Source organism: Amborella trichopoda, chromosome 4 (genome assembly GCF_054954075.1).
Source record: "Amborella trichopoda isolate Santa Cruz 75 chromosome 4, AtrichopodaSantaCruz75HAP2 v2.0, whole genome shotgun sequence".
In the NCBI taxonomy this organism is placed as follows: Eukaryota; Viridiplantae; Streptophyta; class Magnoliopsida; order Amborellales; family Amborellaceae; genus Amborella; species Amborella trichopoda.
Genome location: NC_142339.1, coordinates 32701990 through 32715053, shown reverse-complemented (window position 1 = coordinate 32715053; position 13064 = coordinate 32701990). Strand labels below are relative to the sequence as shown.

The 13064-nt window shown below is 37.4% G+C and overlaps 1 protein-coding gene across 5 annotated transcripts in view; it reads left to right on the top strand.

Moving 5' to 3' along the window:
- The first annotated feature begins 342 nt into the window (after positions 1 to 342).
- The window catches only part of LOC18421358 (putative fucosyltransferase-like protein), a 58494-nt gene continuing 45772 nt past the window's right edge, over positions 343 to 13064 (top strand). For 2 of the 5 annotated variants that reach the window (XM_088863994.1, XM_006826174.4), the window contains exons 1-2: positions 343 to 901; positions 8208 to 8374. In XM_088863994.1, the coding sequence (XP_088720120.1) occupies positions 548 to 901; positions 8208 to 8374 (521 nt within the window). In that variant the 5' untranslated portion in view covers positions 343 to 547. Of the gene's footprint in view, positions 902 to 8207; positions 8379 to 11180; positions 11221 to 13064 lie in introns of all 5 variants that reach the window. The other 3 variants (XM_088863996.1, XM_088863995.1, XM_088863997.1) reach the window with 2 other exon arrangements.

Genomic DNA, 13064 nt, shown 5'->3' with positions numbered 1-13064 from the left:
AATGTATATTGCAACAAATCATTTAGACCAACTATTTCGCCCTAAAAATAAGTGTGCACCTATCTACAAGATCTACATCATTTTTTTAGTTTCAAAATTTATTGCGTTCAAAATTAATTTTAGAGCTATCATGAAGGTTTCTTATGTCAAAAGTGCTTGCTAAATGAAGATTTAAGGTGAGCCATTATTTTGTTGTCATAAAGCCTGGCCCATAGAAACTTCAACCTTTTTTTATTTTTGGGTTAAGTACATTTTTATTAAATTACAATTGAGTTTGCGTAAAGGCATGACAGTGGTCCCCTGGAACCCAATGAAACCAATCCAAACCTCACCAAACCTCGCAGAAATCCAGGGACCAAAGTGATAAAAGAGGCAATGGGCCTGGAGCGATAGCAGGGGAACCTACATTGCCAGTGATCTCTCATTCCAAAGCCCCACTTTCCCCTCTCTTAAACCTTACTCTACTCTCCCTTTTCTGTCTTCTGTCTCAACTTACCTTTCTCATGGAGTTTCAGGTGACCTGAAAGAAACTTAAAAGTAGGAAAAAATGGTTTTGCCAACAGTTTATAGGGGAGCTGCTTCCTCTTCTTCTCCGTATGATCATTCGAAGAAGAGATGGAACAAACTGGTGCCTATTCTGGTCGCTCTTGTAGTCGTTGCAGAGATCGTCTTTCTTGGTCGGCTTGATATGGCAAAGAACGCAGCTATGATGCGGACGTGGACTGCCGGGTTTAACTCGCCGGTGGATGCAGAGAAGGGAATTGATGGGTTGGGTGTTATTGAGGAGAGTGTTCATGAGATTAGGGGTTGGAGCTGCGAGGAATGGTTGGAGAGAGAAGATTCAGTTACTTGTACCAGGGATTTTAAGAGGGACCCCATCTGGGTAAATGGAGGGGAGCAGGTGGGCTTTCTCTAACTCAATATATCTGGTTCGTTTGGAATTGAAGCTAATGGTTAATCTGCCATTGGATGATTTCTTTTTGGGGATTGTCTCCGTGTTTTTGTTGCGCTTTTTGAAAAATTTTCTGTTCATTCTCCATCTTAAGTGTTACAAAATTTGGTGGTGATTCTTAAGATAGTTTACAATTTGACGTGGTGGAGTTCTACCCTTTTCTAAGCCTTAACCGTGGTTCTGGTTATGGTCTGTGAGCATTTATTGTTTTATGGTGCTAATCTTCTGTTAGAGTTTTTTTCTTTTGTTCTCTTGTATTTACTCGTGAAATGGAATGGTTTTGAATGAACTGCGAGTAGTGGGTTTTTGAAATGGATTGCTTCTTGTTTTAAAATTTTAAACTGTCCTTTACTTTATCTTTTGATTAGTCGAACTCTATCAAGTTAGTAAGTTATTGTCTACTTCCTTGATTAATTAACTGAATTATAATAGCTTAAGCTAACACGTTCTCTATAAGCTATAGACCATAGCTGAACATAGGAAGCATATATAAGTATTCCCTTGATGCTGTAGTTGACTTTGAAATTGCATCTTACTAATCTATTATTTATATTCGATAGAATGTAGTTTTGATTTTCTTATGGAGTGATCTCATACTTCTGAAACTCTAGTTGGAGTACATCCCATTGAACTAAGTGCTTGTAAGTGGCAATCCATTTACTTTATGAAGAAGTGATCATAGTATAAACTTCACAAATTGGACCCAGATTTATGCCTTAGCTTTTGACTAAATAGGAACCATATTTTAGTCAGTTCTAAAGAGTTTGCACCTATACATGGTACCTGTAGAAGAATTATTCAATTTGAAGACCACAATGTAAATAGGTATGATTACTTAATATACTTATTCTAAGACAAGACTTGAGATTTACAGATTATTTTCGTATGTTGGTTAGTTAGCCAGATGGCTGGCTGACTTGTCAGGTTTCTGGGGAGGTTATATTTTTTAACTTACATTGCTAGCCAGAAAATAGTTTTTGTTTCTTTCCTTTTAGGGCAGCAGGGGAGAAGCCACAAGTTTTTATAAACCCAAATGTTTATACAAGTAGTATAATTTGATGATAAACTTACAAGAGTAACAGACCAAACTTTCTCGTTTACAAGCCTCTTAAAATATCAAAGGGCATTAAATTATTCGTGATATGGCCTACTTTGTTGATGTTATGAAGCTTCACCTTCTGAATATAGGTGCTATTGGTGACGGGCGGTTAGGCTACCTTGACGATTGAGAAGCTTTCCTTATATTTATGTCATTTTATTCTCATATTTTCTACTCGTCTTTTTATAAAGGAATCTTTCTTCATGTGAGTTACTGGTCCAATATTTTCTCACAATTGATACTGGTCCAATATTTTCTCACAATTGATACTGCGCCCGTTTCCCTGTAGGTGTATGTTATGCCATCTGCCCATCCAAATTGCTACTGGAATGCAATGCGCTTTTATAGAAATCCACCTCATGTGGCATGAATGTGTAATCATTTACTACAAATTAGGATCAATTAGTAATAATACCGCTAATCCAAGTCCCTGTACTAGTAGGTGGCAACATTGGTTTGATTGGATTTGGTGCTTGCTGGTTACCACCGATACATATGGCATGCACATGAAATCCTTTTCGACTATGACAAATGCGTCCTCTGGTGTATGTTACAGGCGTTCCAATGGCTTGAGACATGGTTTTTGCCTTAGTCATTATTATGGCAAAAACTTTGACTTTGATCATGTAAAAAGGAGTAGATTTGGGCTTGAATATGTGCTTCGTTCTTGTGTCTGGGGCAGATAAGATTTATCTATTTTGTGATTGTTTTATTGGGAACATTCACTTAGCAGGCTTGACATTACATGTAATACTGATTTTTTCTGTGGCGGCTCTAGGGCCAAAGGTTGATTTTTTTTAAAAGTAGAAATTATGAGAGCTGAGAGTAGAATCCTCATATTAGGGTTTACTCTGCTGCAGTGATACCCCAAGGATACAACTGTGGAATCTGCTATCAGACCAAGTGGCTAGTAGGTTCCAGGAAGGCAAGATTCCATCCATTGGTTGCTGAAACACCTTCATTAAACATTAGCTACACTAGCAATTAGCTTCGTGTCGCATTTTAGATGCCTAGATCAATGAGTAGATGACTCAATAATCTCCAAAAGTTTATCTTAGTAAGAGGGGCCCCTTGGATTTGAGGGCTTTAACTCACGGTCCACAATCCGCCTACAATATGGGCATCTTCCTTGCACCAAGAAGGTCAAAAGCACTTTAATCTTCTCATCAGTTAATTGGAACTTCCATTGCCCAGTAACTTACTGGTTCATCAAAAGGTTCGCTCTTCACAAACCAATTGTTTTCAAGAGTCATGCCCTTGATACACATGTTCTGAAATTGAATATTCCTGGGTCTGGGCTCATGGGTGATCAATCCATTGTAACAGTGATCTTAGGCTGTTGTAAGGAGCGATCACTGGTTAATCCTTGGGAAATCTTTCTCTCACACCCCTAAACTGTGTAATTTATCCAACCCTGTTATAACTAGTTCCTTCTGTTCATTTGCCTGCAAAATATTTGCACCTGCAATTGGAAGATTGGCTGGCTTATGCCTTCCCTCTAAATTTGAGCACCTTTCCATGCCAGTAGCTAATCTGATATGCTGTATTTTCATATCAAACAATTGGATTATATCGAACCTTCTCCAGGATACCGTAAATCTGGGGTTTCATTGTACCGTAAATCTGGGTTTTCATTGTGATTACCATCTAATTCTCCAAAATGTCTTCATGTCCCCTTGATTTGTTCAGCCCATGAACTGCTGTCTATTATCCACAGATGGGTGTACTGTCGAGGAGAACTTACCAAGTGACATTTGCTTTCTTTTACTACCCTGTGCCACTCCAAATCATTGATAATTCCTCCAGCTGGTCCAATATCTGGAAGGGAAGCAAAACATGTCTCCTATCCGATATATTCTTGATGGCAACATCATAGCACTTTAAGGATAATATTCACTCCATTAATGATATAGAGATAATGCTCACTCCATTTATCAAAACAAAAAAAGGCAAAATCCTTCATGGCTAAGACTAATCCAGATCGCATACATTCCAGGGTATACACTTCATGAGAAATTTCTGAAAATGTATTGTTCCTGGCCCACAGATCAAAAGTACTTTAATTATGGAGGAATTAGGTTATTTATAGAAAGCTTTATTGGTTCATTGACCATTGCTAGCATGATTGGATCCTCAGAATGGAAGACCTATGGACTCCTGGTTCCACAACCAACTGCTGGTGAAAGTTTGGGATTCCATACTATGTCCTCATCCACTCTAAATGAACAAGGGGCAGCCCTGCACGGCCAAAAATCCTGGGGTCATAATGAAGATAGAAGTTTACTGGGGACAAAGAAGGAAACAGAAAATGAGGCGTGGTATGTCGTGAGTCCACTACAATGCTGACTTGGCTGCTCTCTGCTCCTCTAACGGTACCACTGCTTGCCATGTGATCAATGAATCTTGGGTCTTAAGCCGTGTGCCATGCACCAAATCGTCTTCATTGCAAGCTTCTTCATAAAACTCAAAAGCAATAGGGACCTCAGCTTCTACTGTAGCAGGCAAGCCATGGATATGCAAGTGCTTCTCCACTTTCCTGTTGCTTCTGCCTTCTTTAGTTGGTTCCTGAGTTTCTTAACCACAGACCTTACAATTTTCATTCTCTATAAACTCTATCATTTTCTCCTGCATTCTTGTTGCTGGTCCCTCTAGGTGAAACATCAATTGTCTCCTCTACAATAGCTGGGAATTGGACGCTACCACTCACCTCCAGCAGAGCTATAATCTGTGAAGTTTTCTGTGTTTTTGCAAAATGGGATTCTGCTTTGATTGCTGATGAGAACAATTCCTCTTCAACTGGCTCAAACCACATGTATTTTCTTTGTTTATATTTAATGAAATTATCTCTAAATTAAAAAAAGTGTTTATGCTGAAAGAGAATACATCAGTGAATCTTAATCACCATTATTCGATTGCCGTTTATCTGCGTGATACTTGATAAATACAATTTGTATATTCATAGCAACTTCTGTTTTGTACCTCATGTGTTTAGGACAAATTGTTTGCCACATCAATCAATTGTGGCTTTTTGGCCTGTGATGAAACTTAAAACAGGTAATATGTTATGATCCTTGTAAAAAATTGGGAGATTCAATTCATGCTGCACTTGAGGAATACTTTGCATACTTAAAATCTTAAGCCAGTTGTTGTTTGACTCTATGTATTCTTCATTCTTGAGATGGTGATGTCGCTCCAATCTTTTGTATGTATTCCTGTTGGGCAAACGAGTAACCTTCGTCTAGGCTCCAATTCACCTTCTTCTGAGCTCCGCTGGATGACACGGCATTCTCATTCAATCAAATAGAATACAGGCCGGCTGTACTTGTGACGGTTCCCCAAGATCTTCCAAAACATCATCAAATTAATGAAAGGCATTTGTTTGATCCCAAATTTCAAATATACACTCTTTCCATTCGGACGAAAAATTTAGGGCCGGGGGGGCCTAGGAAGTGTTCTTTTAACCCAGTGGATGGGATGATTAGGTCTACACCTTGGAGGGATTGTTTTTTATTCCAAACATTTAAGATGGCCTTATCATCATCAGATGAACAGTTTTGAAAAAGAAAAAATAGAATCTGAGTTCTTAAAGGCCTAGTTCTCCATGTCCACCAAATGGATGGGTTGGGTCCTTTGTTGGGGGACTCATTTTGACCTTTTATATGATGCAAAAAGATGATTTTTTTTTGGGGATTGATTTTTGGGATGAGGAAATCGCAAAATTTGCTGTCATATAATGGCCACGAACATGGTTTTCTGAAAGAGTGGTGCTGTATCAATGCAGATGCACCTTGGCCCGTCACATAAGCTGCATATAAGGGATTGCACTATGCAGGGCACTATCTACATATGCAAGCACATCAAATGGAGTGTTATCCACCCGCATGTGCGGACGACTGCTTGTGGGTGACAAATATACTCTACTAAGGCAATTTTGGTATCCCCCCCCCCCCCCCCCTCCCCCAACCAAAAAAAACAAACACACACACACCCACCTAAAAAAAAACTCTCTTGAAAGGAGGGGAATTTTTTTTCCTTTTTTTTTTGTTTGGGGGGTGGGGGAGAGGGGTACTTATAGAAACACCCCCACCCCCTCCCTTCTCTTTTTTGCTAAAAGCCCCTTAGAGCAATTTTTTCGTGGGGTCCAAGGGGATTAAATTGTAGACAGTTCTAACCAACATTGTTTTGTTAAATCCAAACATTTCGATAAAATTTGGGGATTCTTTGGGTTGAGTTTGTTTTGTGCATTGTTTTTGAAGGATTTATGCTGAAGATTGACTAACTAATCAAGAATTTCAAGGGACGACGTGATTAAACTTATAAATAAAGAATTCTTCCGATTTTGGGTTTTATTATGTTGAACCTTTTGGTCTTTGGAGTTTGGATGTCATGTTCTTGTAAAGTACTTTTGGTCTTTGGATGCTATTAATGATTATTTGGCATTTTGGGGTTTGGCTATATGCTACAACCTACAGTGTCATAGTGATTTGGTTGCTTGATGCTAATACATATTCTAGGTGGTTCGATGGTCACTTATATATATATATATATATGGAAAAGTCTTCTGAACGCCTATAGGCGAAAATGAACAGTGATTTTGCCTACTCTCATCACCGTCCAAAGTTCATCGCACGGTCACGATTGTCCGGTAGGGTTTTATTTTTCATTTTTTTCTACAAATCGGAATGACTTGACATTTGGAGTGTGTGTACATCTTAGTGAGGTACACCTAATAAAAATATAAAAAAATAATTTGCAAAAAACAAATTGACTAAAATACCCCCGAAACGTTTTGAGGGTATTTTGGTCAATTTTTTTCATGTAAAATATTTTTTTTGATATTTTTCGTAGATTTGCCTATTTTTGATTAACACACGCTCCAAATTTCAGGTCATTCTTATTTGTAAAAAAAAATGAAAAATGAAACACTACCGGACAATCGTGACCATGCGATGAACTTTGGACGGTGATGAGGGTAGGTCAAATCACTGTTCATATTCGCCTATAGGTGTTTTGTAGTATCTTCCTATATATATATATATATATAGTTTTGAAATTTAGGGTTGGGGTTATTAATTATTTTACATTTTAATTTCAATAGAGACAATGGACTTTGTTACTTTCTATGAGGTTTTCAACAACTCCGACAACCTATATATTAGAGATAACACTAAATTAAAATCCGTTCTATCACACAAATCACATATTCATGTTATTCTTTGTATTCTTGTATTTTTATGGATTTTATTTATTTATTTATTGACTGCATCGGATTTGATGCGCTTGCATTGGGATTGCATCATGCCGCAAGATGCTTCCCTATCTTTTTTTTTTCTTTCCTTCTCCAGCGCATCAAGTCTGCATCCCACTTTGATAATAGTAACAAGTGTATGTATAATGTAGTGACATCTATACAATGTGTGTAGTTCTATTGGATGATATAAAGAATACTTTTTTTTCTTTTTCCAGAATATTGCAGCTCTGATGCATTGAAACTTTAAGAAATTGAGGTATACCAGAATAGACAAGCAAATGGCTCACCTGTTTGTATGTGAGGGGAGAATGACAACCAAGGTTTAAAAAAAAAGATCAGTGACCCGACCCGGATCTCCCATTCGAAAAACCGGCCTGACTTTGCAGATCAACGGTCTGAGTCGGCGATCTGGCTGAGTGAATTGGCCAATAAAAATTTTTAAAAATTAGAGAACAAAAAAAATTGAAAAAATAGAAAAATGAAAATGGGGGCCAGTTCTAGATATTTTGACGGAACTAGACGGGCCCCACTAGTTCCCGAACCGAACTGACTAGTTCTATCCGGTTTACCTTTTTTTAAACATTGATGGCAACAATTTCTCTAATACATTTGAATGTACAATTCTAAGTGCAAATTATATTTATTTCCAACACTTGGCCCCTATTAGTCATTTTCTTTAGTTCCATTCTTACTAGTCGGGAGCTCAGATTGTTTGATTTCTTGATTTGGGTTCACAAAAAGCACTTACTTGTTTGCGTATAATATGTTTAATACTAGTGTATTAAACAAGTTAAACGTTAAATGCTAAGCAAATTGTGTTTTCCATTTGAATTTGTCATTTGATATTGTTTTTTTAGAAATTATTGCTGAAATTTATTTGTCATATTTTTTTCTCTTTTGGGTAGGATTGGAAGTCATGCTCGGTGGGATGCACTTTTGCGAATGATCGACTTTCTAATAGGAAACCTGATGCTGCGTTTGGTTTACATGGAGAACCAGAAACAGCTAGTGTCCTTCGGTCCATGGAATCTTCACACTACTATTCAGAGAACAACTTGGACCATGCACGACGGTGGGTAAGCACAAATTGGATTACCATCCATTTTCTTTGTGTACCTATTCTTGAAACTAGCAAACTTGTGTTCATTAAGTGAAGGAAACATTATACAAAGAGACCATTTACTCTTGGTACAAGAAGGTCATAATTACTTTTATCCGTCAGATGTCAAATTGGGTGGTTGTAAGAGTTATTGACTAAACTCAAAGTTCAAAGACAAACTTTTTTCTTGAACTTCGTGAGATGCCCCAAGTAATTCAATTTGACATCTAATAGCTACGAGTAATTATGACCTTCTTGTAATAAAGATAAATGGTATCATAATATACAATCCCTTAAGTAGAATCCTTATATGTTCATTTTATTTTTGTACTTGTTTTGAATCTGGCAACTTTTTTACTTGCCTTTCTTCATAAAATTGTAACAGTTTTTCATTGTAGGAGAAAGTGACAGCCTTGATTTCTCGTATTTAATCAATATAAAATTTGTCAAATCTACCTTAAATGCATGTAAAAAAGTATGGTTCTTCGATTTCTTTCAGCACAACCTAATGGAGCCTTTTCTTTGGTTTTCATGTTCAATTTATGATAATTGATTTGTATCATATATGGCTTTATGGCTTTGGCCTTTTGTATATCAAGGACTGTGGAGGAACAAACTTTTATTTACATGACATCATATTACCGATATGACTCAACACGCCTTCGGAATACTAACTAATAGTAGTTAGACTGCTAAGAAGTCGTCTTATACATAGAATTTTATTAACAAATTAAGAAGGCTAGGTTGCTATGTGACTAGGACAAACACTTGTTGATTTCGAACATGGATGTGCATGTGTGATGCTGCTGCCATAAAAGGAGGCATCTTGGATATGACACATCGGTATAGCAACATATTGGACATGGGCAACACACGCAACACGCACACACATGCAGTCATGCACACACACACACACACACACGGAGAAATATATATATATGATATGGGATTGTCTAGGGTTAACAACCCCTCAAATTACATTGGTTCAAGTTAGAGACCCTTGTGAACCGTATTTTTACTTTTACTGCCCTATATTACTTGAAGACCAAAGGACATAGAAGGGCATTTTGGACTTTTTACTTGAAATTTAAAGCTCCTCTCTCTCACACGCCTTCCTATTCTTTCTCTCTCCCTATCATCTCTCTTTATCTCTCTCCTTTCCCTCCCCCCTCCCCCATCACTAGAAATCTCTCATATAGGATCAAGAGAGAGAAAGAGGGATAGCAAGGAGAGAGAAAGAATAGGAAGGGGGACAGAAAGGAGAGAGATAAAGAGAGAGATGATGGGGGACAATAAGGAGAGAGAAAGAATAGGAATGCGTGTGAGAGAGAGAAGAGCTTTAAATTTCAAAATTCAATTTTTTTCAAGTTTGGAAGTAAAAAGTTCAAAATAACCTTCTGTATCTTTTGGTCTTCAAGTAATATAGGGGCAGTAAAAGTACAAATATGGTTCACAATGGTCTCTAACTTGAACCTATCTTATTTGGGGGGTTATTAACCCTAGAAAATCCCTATATATATATATATATATATATATATATATATATATATATATATATATATACACACACGCTTACTTTGGCTAGTGATCCATTTCAAAAGTTCAATTCTGAGATCCATGAAATGGAGTTTCTGTGGATCTTATATTTAAGAATTTCGGATCTTGGTGCTTTCTTCAAGGAATCGAGTTCCATTCTTCATGTGATTGAGATCCATACTTCAATTGGATCTTGTTCTTGTGTGTTAGGGTTTGAACCTGAAGAGTTGTGGGATCCAAATTCTTTTACATTGTAACACTAGGACCATACATATACTGCAACCAGATTACACCAATAAGTGGTTCTAATAGTATGGGATCCATCACATCCTATAGTTCATATCAAGACCTGTCAATAAGTGATCGAGCTTCCATTAAATCGGGATGGGTATCAAAAGCATACTTATTAGCCAAATTATTACTATGATTATAAATATACAAATACATATACAAATATATATACATATACGTATTCATATACATATACACATACATATACATATACATATACATATACATATAAATATACATATACATATGCATATACGTATATATAATGAGTAAGATGGCCATCAGTTTGGGGACTTTACAAATATCAAAAGATGCAAACTATGAAGTCATAATTTACTAAATGTTTGAATTTTTTAAATATAAACATAATAGACTACAAAATGATCGAAAATTTTTTATTTCTTTAATAAAGGTTTAAAGTTTAGATAAAGGGCTAGCAACAGGCCGGTTTGGGCAGGACCAGCCCTGCATTGGTTTGACCCATGTCCCCATAGCGCCAGCCTAGGCTTGCCCTGGCCCAGTCAGGATTGGGCCAAAGAGGCTCTGGCCCTGTCAGGACCTTAGCTGGGCCGGGCCGGGCTAAACAAATAATAGAAAAGAGATACAAAGAGAAGGTCGAGCCTTACTGGACAGGCTGGTCTTGGTCCTGGCCCAGCCCATACTTAGAGCTATGATGGTGCCTTGGCTTGACCCGACACACAATTTGTGGCCCAAACCCTAGTTTTTTAGGGCCAGGCCGACTAGGCTAGGCTGGGCCGCCCAGCCCATTGCCAAGCCTATAATTCGATAGTATTAGTTTACCAATGTTAGGGACTACGTTCTCAAGCCAGGATGCCCTAGTTAAATGTACTTGAGGGCCTCATTTTGGAACTATATGGAGCTCGCATGTGTAAATTTTATTATTTGCTCCAGTCTATGTTGGGATAAGTTTCTGACAACTTTTTGGTGGCAGGGAACCTTATTTAATTGCACCGAGGAACTTCAATTCTCAAGTAAGGGATCTTGGTCTTAGAAATTTTATTACTCGATAATAATGGTTTGGGATCACGATCCATAGTAGGCAAGGATTGATTTTCTTGAGTTCAATAGCGTATAGACATTGATTCCTTTCATAAGGAGCTTCCAAATAGCCTCGATCATAAAGATCTTCCAGGTCGACTAGGCTGAGCTTCCTGATCCGGTTCGCAACAACTATGATATATATTTATACAGACACACATGTATGAATGTGTGTGTGTGTGTGAAATAATGGTTAATAAGACCTAACAAACCATTATTAACATTGAACTAAGTGTTATAAAACCAATAGAAATTATTGAAAATATCTTCTTTCTGGATAGTTCAAAAAATTCTCGTATTTCTTCAATTTGAAAAGAAAAGCCCCAAGCCCTGCTTCATGATTCCAGGAAGCCCCCATATGGGTGCCTAGGACCATCACAAACCTAATAGGTCCGTCAAGCCCCAAGCACCCACTTGGATGCTTCTTGGATAAATAAGAAGTACCCAAGTGGGTGCTTTGGACCATCACAAACCTATTAGCTCTGTGATGGGTCCTCACAGATCTATTAGGTCTGTGAAGCCCTCAGCGTACTAAGACCGTAGTGTCTTGATCTTTACAGACGTAATATGTCTGCATACACACTTTATGAACCTATTAGGTATGTGAAGGGCATTTTAAGAATTAAAAAATGTGAAGTAGGTATGGGCATAAATTTTCAAAAAGTGTTGTATTTTTTGAATTATTGAAAAAGAGTGTTTTCAATAATTTCCCTAAAGTTAAAGTAACCGTAAAATACACAAAAAAAAGAAAAAAGAAAAAACGTTTATCTTCTTTTCCTTTTTTTTATTTTTTTCATTTTTCCAGATCAACAATTTACCGGATCGAGATTAGGATTAGTGGTCGGCTGATGCACCCCATTGAACTGTCTTCTAAAGAATTTTGTAATGCCATGTTAGAGCACCTTAAATCGATGGCCTGTCTCAATTGCATTTTCTCTCTCAATAAAAACTAAAACATTTTCATTTTGTTTCGACATTGTTCATTGGATCCTAGAGTTATGTGTGCAAAATGTGAGCATGAACAAATGTCTCTAAGGCCGTGAAAATTGATACTGGGTAGCGGTCCACCAAGGATGGGCTTCATTCTTCTTCATATTTATTGATGCAAACTGCTTTCTGGAAGCATTATTTTACAACTACATACCTGTCTAAAATGATCTAAGGCTCAAGTCGGAGAACTCTTTCTCCTGGACCTTTATCTCTATGGTTTTGACTAAATTGGGCATCTTGGGCTTCAAACCATGGAATGTCAGTATGAACAAGTGTCTCTAAGGCCCTGAATATTGATGCAGGGCAGACATTGTAGCGGTCCACCAAGGATGGGCCTCATACTTCTCCAAATTTATTGATGCAGACTGCTTTCTGGAAGCATTACTTTACACCCACATACCTTTTTAAGATGATCCAAAGCTCAAGTTGGAGAACTCTTTGAGGTCCTTGAACTTTATCTCAATGGTTTTGACTAAATTGGGCATCTCGGGCTTCAAATCATGGTTGGAAGCCTTACAAGATAATTTAGCTATGAATTTTCAGAATAATAGGGCTTCAGTTTAAACTTCACTAGGAAAGTAAGTCATAATTTGTATTTAGTTAGATGTTCTTTCAAATTTCAGACAAGTGACAAATGATTTAGCCTTTCGGCAAATTTCTACATTGCTGACTCGAGGCTAAAAAACCATGTTTGGGGTATTTGTTGGACTCCAAATTTTGCACGCATCTTTTTGTCATCTTAGCAAATGGCATAGGGAAATATATAATGTGCCCTAAGAAATGAGTT